Below are 24174 nucleotides of genomic sequence, written 5' to 3' on the forward strand. Positions count from 1 at the left end.
CCAAACTGGGGGACTACCATGCACCAAGGAATACCAAGAAAAGGGTAATTTTTCTTGCAAAAAACATGAAACGCAAACCTTTGACAAGATTTATCTTGCCAAAGGCTGGGGGACTGGTATACTATACTAGGCGAATAGGGCCGACATCGCTAGCTACCAAACCCCAACCGCCAACGTATAACCTTAGCACAAAAATGAATATTGGTTAACTACACAAAAAGACGACACATATATAACAACTAAAGCTGCCTACTTCAAATAATGCACATGAGTATGGGCTGCCTACTCCAAACTTAGGAGATAACAGCTAGACTTTTGGTACCAAGTCACAAACCTGGTGTTTAGGCCTGGGCCAAGCCCATGCAGCCCAAACAGTAGCCCAATACAGTAAAGAAAGGGCCAACCCATAAAGCAGGGTCAAACATAATTAATAACTCTATAAATACATGTGGACCCCAACAATTAAAGGTACGCAATTCATTAATTCACTAATCTGTGATTTGACTTGAGAGAGCTTTTGCTGACTTGATCGTCAGAGTCTTTTTCGCTGGCAGTCCCAAAAATGTCCAGTTCGCCTACTTTACCAGGATGTATCTAGATGAAGAGTAGAGGAATACCCATCCTGAAGATTTGACAGTTGGGTAAGATTTAATTTGTACTCCCTGATATTCTGTTATTATTTCCGCAGGAACACACACACACACACACACACACACACACACACACACACACACACACACACACACATATATATATATATATATATATATATATATATATATATATATATATATATATATATTTGGCTTTCAAATTCAAGTTAGTATTTGATTTTCATGCTTAATACTTGATGTGGATTATTCCCATACTTGATTTGTGATTCTTGAGGTGTTAGGAGATATCTTTAGAATCTAGACATGAAATTGAATACCTAATGGATGCTTGCATCTAGGAATAAAACTTGGTTCATTAGTAATCTTAGACTATTAAAATTAATGCATGATTTTACTTGTTGAGGATTCAAGGGATTGAAATTTGATGAGTTATCATAAGCTCAAAGGCCCTAGGAATAAAATTTGAGTATTCTTGTGAGTTGATTTTAACATGAGTATGGAATTGAGATAATTTATAATGTATGAGAATGAAGTGATTAAAGTCAAATATTAACAAATTGTAAATACACCATATTAATTTTTTGTTGCACAACAATTGTTTGATAAAAATACAAACAAGAGTTTTCATTGTATTTTTGAAAACTTTGTAGTATATCCTGTGTTATTGAATGTGAGAGTTGTCATATGTTGAACAACTCCATTAAGAGATAACGATATTTAGCACTTGTTATGAGCATCCCATTTTCTACTAACATTAATATTTGTTAAAGGTGAGGAGGAGAAGAAAGATCGCAAAGGAAGAGTGACAAAAAGGAGAAATTGAGATCCATAATACTTTTAGAATTAAATGTATTTTAGTACAAACTTTTAACATATTACGAATATATTTTTAAGGTACATTTTTGAAAAACATGTGTTTCAACAAATTAATTTCAAAGGAGTTTTAGTATTATAAAACAGAATATACAAAAATACATTTTTATTACGAGTTAAAATTACTTTATGCATTAATTAAAAAATATAATTTATATAAATTGTTTTTACTGAATAACTTGTGAATATATTAATTTTAATTTATTAGAAAACTTACTTTTTAAGATTCTTTTAAGAAAAGTTTATTTGAAGATATCTTGTATCAAGATAAAGTGTGTCCAACATCATTATTATCTTATTTGACATTAAATATTGTTAGTTTATTACACATGCCACAAAAACAATCACGTTTTTATTCTGTCTTTGAAAACTTTGGTTCATCGTTATTTCTATTATTCTGTCCCTTTCACCAAACTTTGTTACTTGTAGAATGATACTTCTTTGTGTTCTTATTTATTTAGTATAAGGTAAATTTTATAAGAAATTATTATTTTTGTTAAAATAATTTTTCGGTTACAATATATTTCTCATTTATATTTTGAATATTTGATAGCTTTTTTTAAATGGAATATTAGTAAATTATAAAAATTTTAGTTAAATTTAAAAATAATACTTATTTATATATTTTTCCTTAATATTATTATGTTGTCTATCTTAATTTCTCTCTATAATATTAAAAAAAAAAGTAATATCTCTACAAATTCAATTAAATTAATTATTATTGTTGGTACGAGTGATTATAAGGTGTCTTATATTTTATTAAAGACAAAAGAAATAAATAATTAACTAACCATTCTTTGAACAGAATTTGTTTTTTTAAAAAAAGGTTTTATATTAGTGAAGATTAGTTGATATTCATTTGTAAATAATTTCTTTATTTCTTTAAATTATTATTTTTAACTTGTGTCTAAAGTTTATGAAAAGCTGACTTTTTTGTTTTTTTATCTTCCCCGGTTTACATTTGATAATGATGAAGTTTGTTCAAACTACTATGTATGATTCTTTCCCCTTGTTGACTACCATAATCTCTTCCTTTTCTCAGTTCTGCAACTTGTGTTTGAGGTAGTCAACGCTGTTCTTGTAGTTGTTCTATCTGGATATGGTGATCGAAAACTCAAACCAGTTTGAGAAAATAGATGATTCTGCATATGATAGAAAAGCTGAACTGAAAGAGTTTGATGATTCAAAAGCTGGAGTTCAAGGGCTTGTAGAGTGTGGAGTTACAAAGATCCCTCGCATGTTCCATTCTGTGAACTTGGATTTTGAAACCTCAGCCACTGATTCCAACTTGAGAGTTCCCATCATAGATCTCAAAGACAGAAACTCAAATCTTCATGCAGAAGTGATTCAGAAAATTCGAAGTGCCTGCCATGAGTGGGGATTGTAAAACTTAATTAAGGATCTTTAAGATTTATAATTCTCACGATAAATCATAATAGAGCACTAACCTTGATCCATGAGAGATCCTGTGAATATGCGTTCTTCAATTTATAATCTTGTGTGCTCTTCAACCACCGTTTTCCAATCTATCTCTTTGCCTTTCTTTCTCTTCTCACACGTACTTGATGGATTACAGTGAAAAGAACCTTATGGCCAGAGACAGAACCCCAATTCCTTTTTTATAAACCAACGTCCATCAAGTTGGTTTTTATTTTATCTTTATCTTTATTTTATTATCACTTCCCATAATAATAACCAATAAGTCTCTATATTTATTAAATCACAATTGGGCCCATCATAATATTTCAAATGAGTCACTAATAGAATTAATTCGTCAATTAATTCTAACATTCTCCCACTTGACTCATACGATGTCATAACATTATGTGATTTAATACATAAACATAATGCGCAATAAAAGACCTTGCATAAATTGGTTCCATCATTATTCATAATTAAAGATACAGACATAATAAGAGTCATGGCGGTCACACATCATTTGATCGACATGATCCCTTCCATGTACTACTATATCATCCCTTTCTCCTTAATATGACCTTAAAAACGAGAAGTCCATAATGGGTTCAAACATAATGTCATTTTACAAAATAATAACATAACATAATTTGTTTTCTTCATCATAATTTGCATGCATAAACATAAAGAAGAAAACACAGATTTCAGAAATTTATACATTAGGGAGCTCAAAGTGTCACATCAACATTAAAAACATTAACATTCAACATTTAACATTCACTAGTAGACATAATGCCCATATTCTTTACATGACCAGCATACAATTTGGGCGGTAACCCTTTTGTTAAAGGGTCAGCAATCATAAAATCTGTGCTAATATGTTCTATTGACACTTTACGTTTCTGAACTTCTTCTTTAACGGCAAAGTATTTCAACTCCATATGTTTAGCACCTTTAGAATACTTGTCGTTTTTAGAAAAGAAGACTGCTGCGGAATTATCACAATAAATTTTCAGCGGCTTGGAAATACTGTCGACTACTCCAAGTCCTGAAATAAAGTTTCGCAACCAATTAGCCTGAACTGTGGCCTCAAAGCATGCCACAAATTCAGCTTCCATGGTGGATGCAGCAATGACAGACTGCTTCGCACTTTTCCATGAAATCGCTCCTCCGGCTAAAAGATACACATAACCAAATGTAGACTTTCTTGTATCCACGCAGCCGGCAAAGTCTGAATCTGTATAACCTATCACCTCAAGGTGATCAGATTTTCTATAAGTAAGCATGTGATTCTTTGTTCCTTGTAGGTATCTTAAAACTTTCTTTGCAGCTTTCCAATGCTCCAGACCTGGATTACTTTGGTATCTACCAAGCATACCAACTGCAAAGCTAATATCTGGCCTCGTACAGGTTTGAGCATACATCAAACTCCCAACAACAGATGCATAAGGGATATTTTCCATCTGTTTCCGTTCCAAATCATTCTTTGGACATTGCATGAGACTAAACTTGTCTCCTTTTTGTATTGGAACAGGAGATGCTGAACATTTATCCATTCTGAATCTCTCTAAAACTTTATTAATATATGCATTCTGAGACAAACCTAACAATCCTTGTGATCTGTCACGGAATATTTCTATTCCTATCACATAGTATGCCTCACCCATATCTTTCATTTCAAAGTTATTAGAGAGAAACCTCTTAGTCTCACTTAATAGACCAAGATCATTAGTCGCAAGCAAGATATCATCAACATACAGAATCAGAAATATAAACTTACTCCCACTGACCTTCAGATATATACACCGATCAACGGTGTTTTCCTTAAATCCAAAGGACACAATAGTATCATTGAACTTAAGATACCATTGCCGAGAAGCTTGTTTAAGTCCATATATCGATCTCTTAAGTTTACACACCATGTGCTCCTTTCCTTCTTCAGCGAACCCCACCGGTTGGTCCATATAGACATCCTCTTCTAAATCCCCATTCAGAAAAGCAGTTTTAACATCCATTTGATGCAACTCAAGATCATAATGAGCTACTAATGCCATGATAATTCTAAAAGAATCTTTCTTAGAAACAGGCGAAAATGTTTCCTTATAGTCAATGCCATCTTTCTGAGTAAAACCTTTGGCAACAAGACGGGCCTTGTAACGTTCAATATTGCCTTGAGAGTCACGCTTAGTCTTAAAGACCCATTTACACCCAACTCTCTTGCATCCTTCTGGCAATTCCACAAGGTCCCATACGTCATTATGTGCCATTGATTTAAGCTCATCTTTCATGGCATCTAACCACTTATCAGAATTATCACCATTAATGGTTTCTGAAAAAGAAATTGGATCATTATCAATACTTAAGTCATTTTCTGACTCTTGTAGATAAACCACATAATCATTCGAAATAGCAGATTTTCTATCTCTGTGAGATCTTCTTAATACTATTTCTTGTGGTTGTTCTACTATCGGTTCATTGTTAACCTCGGGATCATTAATTTGTTGTTCTTCTTGATTGTTGTGAGTTTCTACAACATGTGGAACAACTCTTGATAAAGAAGTACTAGTTATAGGAACTTGTACTCTAACTTCCTTAATCTCCACATTTCGTGAAGCTTCACTCCCACTGGTTTCGCCATTTTCAATGAACCGAGCATTTTCAGTTTCAACGATTCTAGTACTATGGGTAGGACAGTAAAACATGTACCCCTTTGATTTTTCTGGATAATCATAAATCCTACAATCTTGCTCTGATACCACATGTAAAACTTAATTAAGGATCTTTAAGATTTATAATTCTCACACGATAAATCATAATAGAGCACTAACCTTGATCCATGAGAGATCCTGTGAATATGCGTTCTTCAATTTATAATCTTGTGTGCTCTTCAACCACCGTTTCCCAATCTATCTCTTTGCATTTCTTTCTCTTCTCACACGTACTTGATGGGTTACAGTGAAAAGAACCTTATGGCCAGAGACAAAACCCCAATTCTTTTTTTATAAACCAACGTCCATCAAGTTGGTTTTTATTTTATCTTTATCTTTATTTTATTATCACTTCCCATAATAATAACCAATAAGTCTCTATATTTATTAAATCACAATTGGGCCCATCATAATATTTCAAATGAGTCACTAATAGAATTAATTCGTCAATTAATTCTAACATTGGGGATTTTTCCAGGTGATTAACCATGGAATTCCTATCAGTGTTTTGGATGAGATGATTGATGGAATTCGTAGATTTCATGAACAAGACACTGAGATAAGAAAAGGGTTCTATTCTAGGGATGTGAAGAAAAAAGTTTTGTATTATTCCAACCTTAGCTTGTACAGTGATCAATCTACTAATTGGAGAGATACTTTTGTTTTGGCTGCTGCTCCTGTTCCACCTAAACCTGAAGAACTACCATCTGTATGCAGGTGAGAATTTTATTTTGATAAACTTTTAAGATTTTTATTAAATAACTATATGATAATTATGATTCGATGAGTTAGAGATATTATGTTGTCGGCCAGAGTTAAGGTAGATTTTTAGTCCATAATTGACTACAAATTTCATCTTACAAGTTTTTATAAAATTAAGGTAAGTTTAAAGTTTATTTTTTAAAATGATATCAGAGTCCTTCAAAGTTGTTTGTTGGATTAATTGTGACACCGATTATCTGAACGAAACACTATTAATATCTAATTTCAGATTTAAAATGTATATGTTCGGCATAAATAAGGAATATTAGATCATGTTGACTAAGGTAATCAAGTTTTAGTATATAATAAAATACAAACCTACTTCACAAGTCAGTAATATCGTACTGGCATAACATTTCCTAGTCAGTTGTGACAATTGTTGGTACATTTCAGTGTTAATTAATCTTTTGCAATATGAGTTTATTTGAGTTATTTATCTTTGATGAGTGAACTACTCTTTGGCAGGGATATTTTGATTGAATATTCAAAGAAAATAAGGGATTTGGGTTTTACAATCTTTGAATTATTGTCAGAGGCTTTGGGACTTGATGCTTCTTACCTTAAAGAGTTGAATTGTGGTGAAGGGCTCTTTATCTTAGGTCACTACTATCCAGCATGTCCTCAACCTGAATTAACTATGGGCACTTCCAAACACACAGACAGTAACTTCATGACTTTACTTCTACAAGACCAACTTGGTGGTCTTCAAGTTCTTCATCAGAATCAATGGATCAATGTTCCTCCTGTGCATGGAGCTCTGGTTGTAAACATGGGAGATCTTCTACAGGTATAATAATTCTACATTATTACTGTTAAATTTTAGAAACTCGAATGCATTTGATAGTTTCTTTTTCTAAGAAATATGCAGATACTATTGGAAACCATAAAAAAGAATATTAAGCATAAGGTTTTCTGATTTTGGTGAGTTTTACTGACACCAGCAAACGGGTCAAATACGGCATCATAGAAAATTGGGGTAGCACCTATGAAAGATATTTGTGACACTAATAATTTATCAATGAAAAATGGATCAAAGAATTATTTAGAATGATTTAAATATGTGCAGATGTAGTCACTAATAGAATGATTCAAAGTATCTTAGAATGGTCTAAGATATGATAGTATATTTCTTCATCTATGACTTTCAATGCTTCAAAGTATCTTATATATTCCACCACCCTTTCTTGACTTCTTCAGTTCGTTATGATTTATCTTAGCAAGACTAATGTGACAAATAATTTTTTTAAACAAGTAGTTGAGTCTTCTATTGCTTTCCTTTTGTACTGTTTATATATTATTCAATCATATCTTGAACTAATACTTATTTAATTAAATGTTAATCTTTCTAACTTTTTTGTCATATCTGTTTCCCTGTAAACTAACTAATCCATATTGATGAAACATTGTAAAGCATGATGATAGATTTTATGAGTTTGTTTGATACTGGTGCAGCTAATTACAAATGAGAGGTTTGTGAGTGTGTATCACCGGGTGTTATCAAAGAAGACAGGTCCAAGAATTTCTGTGGCAAGCTTCTTTGTGAATTCATCTGACCCATCAAAGGTGTATGGTCCAATTAAGGAACTGGTTTCAGAAGAAAACCCAGCTATCTACAGAGACACTGCCATAAAAGATTACTTGGCACATTATTATGCAAAGGGCCTTGATGGAAACTCTTCCTTGGACCCCTTCAGGTTCTGAATTAAACTTGGGAGTCCACTCTTATTTCTCATGAATCTTGTTGTAATCTTTATTATGTGGAAATTTACATCTCGTTTTGGTGTATTAACTAAATCCTTTTGGAATATATGATTTACTACATGTACTAGTATTGTTTTTGTTTTTATGCTTTTTAACTATGAGAAGAAAGACATCCAATAACAATTCTCTACCTCCACCTCCATTTTTCTTTTAGGAGAAATTTATCTTTGGTGATCAACAAAAGTGGGAATTTATTTCAGTGTTGAAACTATCTTGTGAAGTAATTGAAAATGGATTTACTAAATTTTCTAAATTGTGTTTTTTTTTTATCGTATAGAATTTGACAAATAAGATAGAAAAAATCAAATTCTTCTTTTATGTAACGTGTTTAAAGTCATTATTAAAATTACAAACCATTTAGTACCATATATACTAAAGTTTTATGCATACCCTCAAATATTATATAATAAATTAAATCAAATGGATGAACAATCTTTATATTTATTACTAGAAATATATGTGGCACAATGCTACTTTATAATTTTATATATATCACGTTTAAATGATTCAATGAAAAGGAAAATAAAAGAGGGAGCATAGACTTTAGAACAAAAATATGATAGATATCATAGACCAACAATAGAGAAGTCAAATTTGAGAAAACTAAAGTAGTGCATGACTAAAGACAAAACGTACCCATTTGTCTATTAATACTAATCTTAGTTTCCAAGTTATTAAAGTAATACAATCCTTCATGATCCGTAATAAAACTAATCATCCTTACAGTTGTACGATCTTGAAAAACACAATAAGTGAAAGAGAAAGTTATAGAATAATTTGGGTCATGGACAAGGTTTTGAACGAAAATAATATTATTAAAAATTTTGGGGAAAAAAGACGGGGGTAACAAAAGAGAAGCACAGGGGAATTTCTTCCTACACCCAAATATTTCTTTAAATTTTCAATTATATCCCCGTTGAAATTAATAGATATTTTTTCGTGTTTTAATTGTAGTTCTGGATTTTATAATTTGTAAATATTCAAATTACATAATTTTTAATACAAATTTACATTCTGAATTATAGAATTCGTAATGCAACTTTAAAGGATAATCTAGAATACATTTTATATTATTGGAAGCCCTACTTCAGTTACAGACAAGATCAATTTAGAGTATATAAGACAAAAGCATGAGTTTGAGCCTATCTTGTATCAGAGTCATGAGTTTAAGCCTATCCTAACGAAATTTGTTATTTGTTAAGTCTATTATTTCACTCGCTATCAGAATGCTATCGGACCACCCATTTATGTTTAGTTTCACGCTCGAGTCACTGGCGGAACTTTACTTTGACACAACGGAGCCACAGCTCCCCCAACTTTTTTTTATATATTTTAAAAATATATTTTTTATATTATTTATATTAATTTATTTATAAAAAAAACTTTTTTAAAATTTAAAAATAACATTTTTTTTGCTCTGTTGTAATTTTTTTACTTTTTTATTTGTTTTCTCTCTTTTTCGTCCCTCTCCATCTCTTACTCTTTTCTTTTTTCTATTTCAATTTTCACCAGTAATCTCTTATTATTTTTCAAAATCAAATTGTACAACAACAAAATTAAGGAGTTAAGGAACATTTAAGACTAAATAATTTGTCATTTTGAGTAAGTTCATTTTTTACTTTTTTTTTTCTAAAGTATTATGTTTTCCTCTTGTAAATGGTTTTTTTACGCTCTAGACATATCATGCTCTAATTGTTGATCAAAGTTTTCTTTTGTGTATATAGAGTTACTTTAGGCTTTGAAGTTGGATAAGGGAAGAACAATATTAAGAATCTACTATAAAGTAAAGGAAGCTAATCATTCAAAAGTAATTAATTTTCTTAAAATATTGAGTCTTGATTTTGAGATTTAATTTGGGGGTATTCATAATTTTATTTTTTCCAAAATAGGTGAGAGGTGTCAAATATATATTAGAAAGAATTGATTCTTTTTTTCAAGAGAAAGACTTGTGATGAAGATGAAAAAAAATGCATTTACGTCATCTAAACTTGAGAAACTTCATGAGAATCCAAAAATTGAAGAAAATAAAAAACAACTCTTCAAAGTTCCTAGAGTTACATATAATGAATTTGAAAAGGCTTTAGAATGTGATATGAGAAAGCATCTTCGAATTTGGCAACACCCACTAAATCAAATTGATAAGGTACGAAAGACTTATCTAAAATGAGGTTCATATCAAATGCATCTATAGAATTATTCGTTGTCTGGTAAAGATGATCATTCAAAAAGATTTCAATCTGCATGGTTTAACTTATTTCCTTCATGGTTAGAGTATTCACCATTAAAAGATGTTGCATATTGTTTACCGTACTATCTTTTTAATAAAAAACCAAACGGACGGTTGGGCTCAGATGGAGCACTTTGACTAAAAGTAATTTTTGTTTTTTTAATATATTATTGTTGATGATAAACTTTATCTTACGCTTTCATATATATTATTGTCACATTTTTTAGATTATGTTATGATGTGTGCTTATTTTGAATAGAAAAAATAATGCGAGGAAATGAAAACTTTTTTAATTAAAAAATATTTATTTATAAAAAATATAATTTGACTCTCCTAAAATTTTTGTCCAAGTTTCGCCACTGGCTCAAATATATGTACCTCAACATGTGGGTGTTGTTGGAAGTCCCACATCAACTAGAGCTAGAACCAATTTGGAATATATATATATATATATATATATATATATATATATATATATATATATATATATATATATATTCCAAATTGGTTCTAGCTCTAGTTGATGTGGGACTTCCAACAACACCCATATATATATATATATATATATATATATATATATATATATATATATATATATATATAGAGAGAGAGAGAGAGAGAGAGAGTTTAGGCTTAAAGTCTTATTCTTAACAAACATTATGCATTGTATAATGCGTAATGTAATTTTATATTACGAAGTAGTATACTTCGTGATCTCAAAGAAAGATATGAAGGTCCCCATGGTGTAAGTATTCTTAATTGTGCTTTGGTTGTTGATGTCTAGTCGCTACAACACTAGTATGTGTTGCTCATTTTAGTGTATTCTTTAATTGGAACAGGCTTACTACGATGAGGAAAAGGGTGGACACCGATGGACTGGTGCAGAGTGAACAGCGTTAAAGCCACCCTAGGTGCACGAAGGCAAATTAGTGTGTGTTTTCAATAGGTTCTCAATCCTATTTTAATTATGTTAGCAAAGACACTCTATTTCTGAAAATATGATTTACTTCACTTGTGTATTTCATACGAGCAAGACACTACAATTTATAGAACTTACATTTGGTTTTTCATCTCCAAGCCATAATGTCTCCAATTATTACAAAAACATAACACTAATCACCATTAACATCTGAAACATAACACATTAAACTTTTGAATTTTGCTCTCCTAAAACATCACAAATGTAACCACTCATAAATTCTGCTCAATAACTCCTAATTTAAGTTTACCCTAACAAAACTCCCCTGTAAACTTAAATACTTCTACCATCCTTCATTCCAATTAGATTTTTATAGTTATTGAACAACACAGTTAGTAATGACTTTGTGAATAAGTCTGTAATTTGATCTTTGCTTCCCACGTGCACCATCTATACATTACCTTCCTTCACCTGTACTCGGATGGAATGAAATTTCACATCAATGTACTTACTCCTTCCATGGTTGACCGGATTCCTTGCCAACTCAATAGCTGACTTGTTATCTACTCGAATTACAGTCCCTTCTTTTTGTTTCATCTCCAGTTTGCTTAAAAGATTTCTAAGCCATACCATATGGTGTCAACACCCAATTTTGTCCGGATTATAATGTATTTTACTTCTCATAATCTTATTTTGCTTTTATTTTGTTTTTCTTTTCATCTTATTTTACTTTTATTTTATTTTTATTTTTTATTATTATTCTATTTTTATTTTATTTTATTTTATATTTTTATTTTGTTTTGTTTTATTTTTATTTTATTATTTTATTTTCGTTTTAATCTTATGTATTTTTATTTTATTTACAATTTTCCTTATATTCCTTTTTTACTTTTTATTATTTAAGAAAAAAGAAAATAGATTAAAAAAATAATAATAAGAGAGAAGATTGCAAAGATCAATGGAAAGCTAGTGTCTATGGTAGACAAGAGATAGGGTGGCCAAGTTGCAGGAAGCAACCACCCTTTCCACTTCTCTCATGGCTCAAGAAATACAGGCATCAGGAATTCATGATGAAGGAGACAGAGGGGAAACAAATTGAAAAAAAACAGACACAGGAAAGGTTAATACAAAAGGGGAGCAGAGTCATAAAAAAAACGGGGGGACTAGCATAGACCACCACCCCATTCTACACATTTTCATCATCTCCATTTTCATTCTCCAACAACCTGCACATAACAGCATCCATCTTTAACTCATCATAGCAGTATCACCTTTCACTCTTGTCTTCTACCCACAACTAAACACCCACACTCAGTCCTAACCAGTGCCACCATCCCTTTCGACTTTCATCTTCAAGCACTCCAACACCAAGCTTTTCTTCCTCATTTTTTCCATCACCATCAGATTCATGCGCCCACAGTCCACTCCACTCACCCAAAATCATCCCATCCCATACGGTTACCAACGGGCATCATCACCTTCGCCTGCGCAAATACATATGAACACCAAATTCCTACATTATCATTTTCACACCCAACCGCAAGAACAGAGAACTAGAACCTCAATTCTAGTGCCAAACACTCGTTTCATCTTCCCAATCGTACATCCAATCGAAACAGAAACAAAGAAGAGAGAAAATCGCAGGCGGCGAGTCGGAGATCCGGACGGTGGAGTGTGGTCGCGTAACATTTTCGAACCTAGTCGCGGTGTGGTTGGCACGGTGGTGGTGAGTTGAGGGAGTCATGGCGCTTTTCTCTCTCGCGGAAGAAAAGAGGCAAGGATTGGAGATGAGTGGACGACCGGCGACGGTCGGAATCACCAACGGTAGTCTCCGGCGAACAGGGTTGCGCGGCCGCGAAAGGGTTTGGTGAAGTTGTGTGGTCACGCGAGGAAGAAACTGGTCCTGTCTTGCGCAAGAGAAGAAACGACGATGGAGACGATTTGGGGGTTAGGTTCTCGCCGGCGATGCCTCCGGTGGCGACTGGCGTCGATGGCGGCGTGTCTCGCCAGCCGTGAGACTTGCGGCAGCGGCGCTTGCTGACGGGATCTTGGTGGCTCGGGAGAAGAGAGGAGGGGTTGCCATGGTAAAAGGAACAGCTCTAATTAGGGTTTTGTGAAAAAGAAAGAAAAGGGCTTCGCGCACCCCCCCTTTTTCAATCTTCGCACCCCTCCTAGTTTGATGTGTTGGATCTATTTGTGTTTGCTTAGCACACCCCTTTATTTCTTGCACACACCCCACCTGTTACTTCGTACACCTCCCACATGTGATACTCATGCACCCCCATATCTTTGTCTATTGTTTTTGGGCTTGTTGTTGTGTTTTCTGTGTGCACCCCCACTAATCATTCATGTACCCCATATTTTAGTTTCCACTTTTTTTCTTCTTAAATAATTTCACCCTTTTATTTATTTATTTCTTATTTTTCTAAAAAAATAAATATATTTGAAAATTATAAAAATTACAAAAATAGGAAATCTAAAAATTCTCTTTAACTTTATTGTGTCTGTCCGGTCGCTCGCACCGTGTGACACTCATTTTCAAAATATCAAAAATATTTTCTTTCTTTTTTAGTGTCTGTCCGACCGTTCGCGTCATGTGACACATTTTCAGGTAATTCATAAATACAAAAAAAAAAATATAAAATTTTAAAAATACAAAATATCAACATTTTCCAACAAATTGTTTTTTAAGAATTACGTGATCCTTGATTCTCTACCGTGAGATACGTAGGAGCAAGGCCAGTCCTTGTCAAGTTCACCTCTAAAAAATCAAATCTTTTTCTCTATTGTTTTTTTCAAATATCTTTTCAAGAACTACGTAACCCTGATTTCTCACTTTAAATGAGAATACGTAGGACCAAGGTCAATCCTTGTCGGGCCCAAAAAATTAAGAAAAATATTTTTGTTTCTTTTTAACATTTTTGTCTTGTTATTTTTGGGGAAAATTAACATTTCGAAAACCACATTAACTTTGCATTTTTAATTAAAGGTACCGCCCTCGGGCGGGCGCTGTAGGGTGCTAACACCTTCCCTACGCGTAACCGACTCCCGGATCCGAGATCTGGTTTTTTGCAGACTTGTCTTATCTTTACCGTTTTCCATAGTTTTCCAGAATAACTGTGATGGCGACTCCCAAATCTCTTTTTTAAAACTCTTTTTTTTTTGGTTCGTCTTCCCGTCGTGATTTCGGTTGCGACAACTGTTGACTCCACTGGGGACGCTAGAGAGTCAAGTCATTTAATTAGATATGCAAACTTGATGTGGTTTTTCCTTATGTTTTCTTTCCTCTTTCTTTTTATTTGTTTATTATTGTCTTTATTTGCATGTGTATATATTTGTTTCTTGGAATAATTGTTTGTGAATTGTTTTGCTTATTTGTTACATATCTGTCTGGGAAATTTTTTGGCTATTATGCATGTGGGGTTATGGTATGCATCATCCTCCCTTCGCACACACATTGTGCATATCATGAGTGGGGCCCTATACCCGGGTCTGTGTAACTTAGAATTAGAGGGGATTGTGTAGCAGTGGCACGGTGGATGAACTTCCCAAGTGGTCATTGTGAGAACTCCAACTAGAGTTTGCTTGTTTCCTTGGTACTCTCACTCCTTGTTGTATACCAACTGTTGTGGGAAATATCATGAAGTGGGCCATAGCTCTAGTGACCTTGATCCTTAAGTTTAGGGAACCATCCCGGTGAGCACACGTACTTCACCCTAGACCTGAAGCGCCAAACCTCTATTGAGCACGAAGGGAGATTGCTTGCTTTAATCATCATCTTGTGGTGTGCATAATGTACATGTGAATAAGTGTCCATTGAGGCGCAATCACGCATAGCATTTTTATATCATACATCACATCTCATGAAAATAAGCGCCTCTTGAGGCATAAACATGCATTTCATTATGTCACTTTGCATTCATGCATTTCATTATGTCACTCTGCATTCATGCATTTCATTATGTCACTCTGCATATCATCCATGATGTTTCCAAATAATTGTATCACATTTCATCATCATATCATGGGAATAAATGCCTCTTGAGGCACATGCATTACATCTCATGTAGGTTTTTTTAAAATTAGTTGCATATCATGCATGGTACTCTTTAATCGCATCGACATACAAGTGAGTAAGTGCCTATTGGGCACAAACTTGCGTTGCAATTGTTGTTTTTAGTCATAGTGGCATGTACATAGTTTTTTTAATCCATATCATGCAGACTCTGCAAAAGAGAGGAAGGAAATAAAAAAGGTTGTCACATTTTGAGTCACTTATTTTTCTCGCAAATCATCAAATTCACTTCTTTGAAAAAAAAGAGAGAGAGAATAATGGGGTGTCACGCTTTTCTGGGGTCAAATGTTTAATCAAGAATAACGACTTGACTTTTTCTTTTAAGACGTTCGTGTGCGCATGGTTTGAAACAGTCCATCCTTCGGCTTCCCTACAATGAAGGATTTATCCTTGTCTACACTTTTTGGGTGGTCCTTAAATCCATCGAGACAAAAAAAAATATTATTAAAAAAAGGGGGCAAAACATGCTTTGGTTAGATAAGTAGGTTGAATAAATAGATAATGTCTGATATCATATCTTTTGAAGCATTTGTCTAATCTACATAACATGGAATTTTCAAACTCATCCTTTTTTTTTCATCACATTTCCACCATAAAGCCTACATTTTGAATTTCATGGAGGATCAACATAAAAGGGGCACACTGGCCTGGATAGACTACGAGCAAATCTCTTAGCATGAAAATAAAAAAAAATGCTTGCTAGACTGAAAACCTGAAAGGGTGGTTTAGGCAAAAAAAAGAAGAATAAAAGCAAAGGACAAACTTTAACATGAACCAATTTTTTCTTGAGTTAATTTTTTTTTGAAAGAGAAAATAATCATGTTTTGGAAATGATGTGTGGCCATGTTTCTTTATCATAAAACACAAAATGTGATCCTTTGTTACCCCTTTGAGACTTAAAAGAGCAAATATTTTTCTTTCAAATTACCTTGAACAAGGGTCACCTCACATTGATGGTTTGCACTTTTGTTTGACAGACGGTTCACCAATAAAAAAATCCATTAGAATCAAAAAGTTTGAAAAAAAAATGATGATGATGATTTGGTTACATCAAGAAGAAATAAAAAAAAAAGAGAATTGATGTTTAGAGAAAAAAAAGAGAAATGGTGAACACATAAGAGGCAAATTAATTTATGATGCAGCATTATTCAAAGATCATTGTTCCAAAATACCATCACATCTTTGAGTTTTTACTATCCACATTTGCTTTCATACCCTTAGCCTTGACCACGATACAAGCATAATAAAGCCCACACAGATCTAAGACTGATTGTCGGTACCTTTCAAAAAGTTTAAGTCATGGAAATCATTTTGACGTGCTGAAAGGTTTGTCCATAATTCAAAAAGGGGGAAAAATAAAAATTGAAAAATAGGTTTTGAGATTTGCTTTCAATGATTCAGACAGTTTTTGATAAGCTTGGTTAATCAATTAGATAAGGGGCATCCTCCTTCATTGTTTCATTCTCACCCTTTTCATGGATTTCATCTTCATTTCCTACCATATCCTCTACTCTCAGCCCAAACTTGTCCAACAATTTCATACAACTGTCCAAACTTTTTCTCTAAAATCTAAACTAGACAGTTGCTTCATTTCACCATTCACATGATTTATCATTTATCCCAAGATAGGGCAATTTCACCCTAACCATCATGGTTACACTAGAGGCAACGTCTAGAGTCCTTACCACATTTCAACCTCTTCATGCCTTACTATAACTAGGGCAGATCAAACATAATTTGTGTGTCAATCCAGGTCCTCAAATTAGAGAAATCTTTGAAGTCCTCTTAATTTGTCTAACCCTTTCATCAATAAATGGGGAAGTCAAACACATTTTGTACCCTGAAGCTAATCCATACTCTCAAGTTGGGCCAACTTTTGAAGTCCATATTATTTTCTTCATGTCATCAATAGCTGGGGCAAGCCCAAACATACCTGATGCCCTGAGACTAAATCAAACTAGGTCAGTTCCCTAGTCGGTCCTTGTCATCTCATCCAACCCCTTCCAAGCCATCGAAAATTTCATACATGTTGTTTAGATAATGCTTCAAAAGAAATAAAAAAAAAGGATTTTCAATAAATTGATCAAACCAAAGAGTTGATTTCAAAAGTGAAGAAAAAATGAAAGAAAAATAATGTCTCATGAAGAAGGGAACACCCTATTATCTGACCGAAGGCAAGTGAAAGAAAAATAAACCAACTGGGGCAATCATTTTCACCTAATCCTTTCCATTTCCACTACCCCTTTTGAAACAACGTCCCTCGTTCCTTCAAATTCTTCTCCAAACACCAAAACTGGGGCAGTTTTGTGAGTCTCACATGAATTTCTCACCCCCAATGCTTATAAATTCCCATCTTCTGAAATAAAACCCATTGTTTGATAAAAATCTTTTGTGTATACCAAAACTGGGGCAGTTTCATGGGTTTCGCGTGAATATCTCACCCTAACATTCATTGATCAATATCCTTATACCCTTTTTCTCCTACACCATAATTGGGGCAATTTTTGGGATTCTTGTGTTCACATATTGCTTCTCCTTTGAAGGGTGTGTGGAGACAACGTGCCCGCACGACTATCTCAGTCTCCTTCAAACTCTTCCCAAACATTTATAGCTTTCACTCACTTATGAATTCAAACATGCGTGCACTAATATCATAAAAGAGAAAGTCAAAGATATACTCGTTTCAGATGTTAGACCTCGATAAATGTGACATTCCTCACTTTTATGAAACATTGAAAATAAATATGAGTTTGATGATTGCAAATGAAACAGTTGGCTCATACTTGCATAGAATAATCAAAGGACAAAACACAACCAACATTGTCTTCATCAGGCATTCATCTTTTCATGCATATCTGGGTTTCGACACCCTCATCCTTGCATCAAGGTTTTGACACCTTGTTTCTCTTGCATATCGGGGTTACAACACCCTGATCCCTACACCAAGGTTTTGACACCTTCTTTCTGATGCATATCGGGGTTACGACACCCTGATCCCTGCGCCAAGGTTACGATGCCTTGTTTCTCCTACATATCGGGGTTACAACACCCTGATCCCTACACTAAGGTTTCGACATCTTGTCTCTCTTGTCTAAGTTAGGGTTCCTACGCTTTGCCAAGGTTCTACATCTTGTTTTTCTCCTTATTAAGTTGGGGTTTCAACATTCTGTCAAAGTTTCAACAACTTGTTTCTTCTCTTTGAAAACATGGCTACCAATGTTTGAACGCCTTGTCAACTATCTCTTGCAATCATTACTCCATTTCAAAATAGGTTGATTTTCATCCTACATATCTCCACAACAATGAGTTTGATGATTGAAAAGAGAATAATTGACTCTAGCAAAAATTTTCAAAAGGTAGAGCATAACAAGTTTTTTTCATCATGCATTCATACATTTCAGGATCTTGATCTCTACAATAATGTTTTGATCCCTTGTGTTTGAAATGAGAAAACATGCTTTTTATCATGAATAACCATTTGCATGATATATCATCGTTCATGTATTGACACCAGATTCGAAAAGTGTAACATCCCGTTAGGATATTACTGGTTTAAATAAATAAAACAATTAAATATATAAAGTCATCGCATTTATGAATAACCTCATTTCCCAAAAACGCGGGAAATTTAAAATTTATTAAATGATCGGATAAAGTTTATAAACATCCACTCTGTAATCCAAAATAACAATGTTATCGTTTCACCCATCAGGGTTTACAATAGTTTCCAAAAGCTAATAAAGTAAATATAAGAAGTTCCCCCAGTAGAAGCCCCACTCGCGACTAAGCATCACCGGCTCCACCTGCATCAACATCCTCTGCTCACGTGTACCGCGTACACGATCATCGCCAAATACAAGCACATATGGTGAGCTTATGGAAACAACATACATCATAACAGATATCATATAATCAATTAACATATATAAACTCCACAAGTATCAAAGTACCATCTTTTAATCAATTCTCTAACGTCTGGCCACAACCAGACCATTCGGGTTCTACCTCTTCTAGTGATTACCCCAAGGTAATTTGCTGCCAAACCTATCGGCCACAACCGACAGAGCACGTGCGGGAACCAATGCTACGGATCACACACCGCAACGCCAGGTGGAATTCCCAATTACGAACATAGTCTGTAATGTCCCAAGACTACCAAACTCGTCAGTCAATAACTGAGGAGGGCAATCTAACTGGACCCATCCGTACTGGCCACAACCAGCACACTCACACCGGCAACACTCGCCAACCTGAGCTCAACTCAAGGGTTCCTCGTGTTCATCCGTCATCCCGAGCTCAATTTGAAGGATGCCATTCCGAGCTCAACTCGAAGAATGTACGTGCTTAACCCCTATCTTGAGCTCAACTCAAGGGATACGTTCCGAGCTCAACTCAAGGAACCCAGCAATCTTACCTTTGAAGCACCACCAAAAGCCTTGTAGAACACCCTACAAAGTCCAATAAGTAGGACTTACAGCAGCCAAATCGCCTAGCGGAGGACACGTACCGCTAGACGCCACAGCTTCCAGACCGCCTGGCGGGGGACGCGTACCGCCAGGCGCCAAGCGCCTGAAAATCCTCATCAGCTGAAAACACCGCCTGGCGGAAACAGTCCACACCGCCAGGTGCATCCACGCTCAATCCTCACAAAACACCACATAACCGCCTGGCGCAACTCCATCCACCGCCAGGCGGACTCGTACCAGACCTCGCGAACCTTGTGGCTCTCGCCTGGCGGTCTACCAGTCCCCGCCAGGCGCCATCTCAGTGATGCTACTGTACTGGTTTTCCTTACCACTCTGCACCAATTGAACTAATAATTAACCCTCACGGATTAAGCTATTTTCTCCAGTTTATGGTATTACCTACACAATGACTAACTTACTATCCAATTCACTCCCGTTCATTCATTTCTGACCACCCACGGTATGACTTGGTTCCTCTCATATTCTACCTTATTCAACACTACCAAATTACAATGATTTCCACCTTGCTAATTACTCAACTTTAGTTCTAGTCATTGTAGCCCCTCTTGATTCATTCCCATTTCTCCTACTAGTCTGAAGTTATATTCTCTCACAACAATTATTCCAGTCTTTAATCCTCTTGTGCCCCATTCATTCCAAGCCACATTCCATATTATGATATAATAATAGCAAGACCTGTAATTACTAATACTCGTATTCCCCAACTACCCTCACCCCATGAATTCCAATGCCCACATTCAGTTTACACACACATGTCAAAACCAAAAACAATGACTAAAAAATGTTCAATTTGAGTTCACCAAGATTTGAACCCTTCACCCTGCCAACACTAAATCAATATCAAACCACCAGGCCAATTCAAATTTCATGCTAACAATCATAATTCAATTATCATATTATTTCACCACATGATCATGCTATATTAAAATAACAATGAATAATAATAGAAAATGGCATACATAGGACTCAAACCCAAGTCCTCTCACACAATTAAAGTACTCTCAACCACATGAGCTAGCACTTTTCCACGTCATTCCACTCATAATTAATTTCATAATTAATTCTTCTACCCGCATTTATTAACTAATTATTTATTTAATTAATTAAATTTCACGGGTCTTACAAAAAGCACAAATATCTTGACATCATAACATGAGTGAGCATTTTCATGCATCATACATCTTCAACCATTGTTTCTTCTAAAGGAGTCGATTTACAAAAACCTCTTCTTGGCATTTCTCAGATTGATGGTCATCTTCATTCATATGAAAGACCTATATGTCCTCCAAGTCCAGTTTCGTACTGGCCCCCAAGCCCAGTTTCGTACTGGCCCACCAAGCCAAATTTTATCTAGCCCAAGCCCAGCTTTTCCTGGCCACCAAGCCCAGCTCGGTACTGGCCCACCAAGCCCAGTTTTATCTAACCCAAGCCCAGTTCCGTACTGGCCTACCAAGCCCATCTCACTTGGCCCTCTGAGCCTATCTCGCGACCCTCTCCTTAGGAATGGTCAACTCTTGTGTTCTCCTTTCGGACAACGACCCTCTCCTTGGGATTGGTCAAGTCCAGATCTTCATTTCATCAAGGCCCTCTCCGATGGAATGGTCATTGATTTCTTTCTTTACATCAAGACCCTTTCCGATGGAATGGTCATTGATTTTCTTATGTTTACATCAAGACCCTCTCCAATGGAATGGTCATTTATTTCTTTCTTCACATCAAGGCCCTCTCCAATGGAATGGTCATTGATTTTCTTATGTTTACATCAAGGCCCTCTCCAATGGAATGGTCATGGATTTTCTTATGTTTACATCAAGGCCCTCTCCGATGGAATGGTCATTGATTTTCTTATGTTTACAGCAAGACCCTCTCCGATGGAATGGTCATTTATTTCTTTCTTCACATCAAGGCCCTCTCCAATGGAATGGTCATTGATTTTCTTATGTTTACATCAAGGCCCTCTCCGATGGAATGGTCATTGATTTTCTTATGTTTACATCAAGGTCCTCTCCGATGGAGTGGTCATTGATTTTCTTATGTTTACATCAAGGCCCTCTCGGATGGAATGGTCATTGATTTTCTTATGTTTACAGCGAGACCCTCTCCAATGGAATGATCATTTATTTCCTTCTTCACATCAAGGCCCTCTCCAATGGAATGGTCATTGATTTTCTTATGTTTACAATAAGACCATCTCCAATGGAATGGTCATTGATTTTTGTCACTTTAAGACCCTCTCCTATGGAATGGTTGAGTCTTTTTTTTACTTTCCATATCATGACCCTTTTCACAGAATTGGTCGTCAAACTCGTGTGAATCGATTTTTACTCATCTTTTTCCTCTTGAAAATTCGGACAAAATTAGTGTCTTTATCTTTACTTATCTTTTATTGCGATAATTCGAAAATGTCATATTTTCATATTATCTAATAAAATATAAGTAAAGAGGGGCAGCTATCAACACCCAATTTTGTTCGGGTTTTAATGTATTTTACTTCTCATAATCTTATTTTACTTTTATTTTGTTTTTCTTTTCATCTTATTTTACTTTTATTTTATTTTTATTTTTTATTATTATTCTATTTATATTTTATTTTATTTTATATTTTGTTTTGTTTTATTTTTATTTTATTATTTTATTTTCGGTTTAATCTTATGTATTTTTATTTTATTTACAATTTTCCTTATATTCCTTTTTTACTTTTTATTATTTAAGAAAAAAGAAAATAGATTAAAAAAATAATAATAAGAGAGAAGATTGCAAAGATCAATGGAAAGCTAGTGTCTATGGTAGACAAGAGATAGGGTGGCCAAGTTGCAGGAAGCAACCACCCTTTCCACTTCTCTCATGGCTCAAGAAATACAGGCATCAGGAATTCATGATGAAGGAGACAGAGGGGAAACAAATTGAAAAAAAACAGACACAGGAAAGGTTAATACAAAAGGGGAGCAGAGTCATAAAAAAAACGGGGGGACTAGCATAGACCACCACCCCATTCTACACATTTTCATCATCTCCATTTTCATTCTCCAACAACCTGCACATAACAGCATCCATCTTTAACTCATCATAGCAGTATCACCTTTCACTCTTGTCTTCTACCCACAACTAAACACCCACACTCAGTCCTAACCAGTGCCACCATCCCTTTCGACTTTCATCTTCAAGCACTCCAACACCAAGCTTTTCTTCCTCATTTTTTCCATCACCATCAGATTCATGCGCCCACAGTCCACTCCACTCACCCAAAATCATCCCATCCCATACGGTTACCAACGGGCATCATCACCTTCGCCTGCGCAAATACATATGAACACCAAATTCCTACATTATCATTTTCACACCCAACCGCAAGAACAGAGAACTAGAACCTCAATTCTAGTGCCAAACACTCGTTTCATCTTCCCAATCGTACATCCAATCGAAACAGAAACAAAGAAGAGAGAAAATCGCAGGCGGCGAGTCGGAGATCCGGACGGTGGAGTGTGGTCGCGTAACATTTTCGAACCTAGTCGCGGTGTGGTTGGCACGGTGGTGGTGAGTTGAGGGAGTCATGGCGCTTTTCTCTCTCGCGGAAGAAAAGAGGCAAGGATTGGAGATGAGTGGACGACCGGCGACGGTCGGAATCACCAACGGTAGTCTCCGGCGAACAGGGTTGCGCGGCCGCGAAAGGGTTTGGTGAAGTTGTGTGGTCACGCGAGGAAGAAACTGGTCCTGTCTTGCGCAAGAGAAGAAACGACGATGGAGACGATTTGGGGGTTAGGTTCTCGCCGGCGATGCCTCCGGTGGCGACTGGCGTCGATGGCGGCGTGTCTCGCCAGCCGTGAGACTTGCGGCAGCGGCGCTTGCTGACGGGATCTTGGTGGCTCGGGAGAAGAGAGGAGGGGTTGCCATGGTAAAAGGAACAGCTCTAATTAGGGTTTTGTGAAAAAGAAAGAAAAGGGCTTCGCGCACCCCCCCTTTTTCAATCTTCGCACCCCTCCTAGTTTGATGTGTTGGATCTATTTGTGTTTGCTTAGCACACCCCTTTATTTCTTGCACACACCCCACCTGTTACTTCGTACACCTCCCACATGTGATACTCATGCACCCCCATATCTTTGTCTATTGTTTTTGGGCTTGTTGTTGTGTTTTCTGTGTGCACCCCCACTAATCATTCATGTACCCCATATTTTAGTTTCCACTTTTTTTCTTCTTAAATAATTTCATCCTTTTATTTATTTATTTCTTATTTTTCTAAAAAAACAAATATATTTGAAAATTATAAAAATTACAAAAATAGGAAATCTAAAAATTCTCTTTAACTTTATTGTGTCTGTCCGGTCGCTCGCACCG

General features: G+C 35.2%; 1 protein-coding gene across 1 annotated transcript; it reads left to right on the forward strand.

Annotated features, from left to right (window-relative positions):
* Positions 1–2439: 2439 nt before the first annotated feature.
* Positions 2440–8333, forward strand: LOC114184028 (1-aminocyclopropane-1-carboxylate oxidase homolog 1-like). The gene is made up of 4 exons (XM_028071256.2): positions 2440–2862; positions 6075–6328; positions 6839–7160; positions 7826–8333. Exons 1-4 carry the CDS (start codon positions 2587–2589, stop codon positions 8072–8074), a joined length of 1101 nt encoding a protein of 366 aa, XP_027927057.2. The 5' UTR covers positions 2440–2586; the 3' UTR covers positions 8075–8333.
* The last annotated feature ends 15841 nt before the right edge of the window (positions 8334–24174 follow it).

The sequence above is a fragment of the Vigna unguiculata genome, chromosome 5 (assembly GCF_037176805.1).
Source record: "Vigna unguiculata cultivar grain cowpea cultivar isolate G323 ecotype 2 chromosome 5, ASM3717680v1, whole genome shotgun sequence".
In the NCBI taxonomy this organism is placed as follows: Eukaryota; Viridiplantae; Streptophyta; class Magnoliopsida; order Fabales; family Fabaceae; genus Vigna; species Vigna unguiculata.

Excerpts from the sequence above, each read along its gene's own strand:
- LOC114184028 (XM_028071256.2), top strand. The coding sequence starts at position 2,587 with ATGGTGATCGAAAACTCAAACCAGTTTGAGAAAATAGATGATTCTGCA. Across the intron at positions 2,863-6,074 it reads TTCGAAGTGCCTGCCATGAG|TGGGGATTTTTCCAGGTGAT; the intron begins TGGGGATTGTAA and ends TAATTCTAACAT. Across the intron at positions 7,161-7,825 it reads ACATGGGAGATCTTCTACAG|CTAATTACAAATGAGAGGTT; the intron begins GTATAATAATTC and ends ATACTGGTGCAG.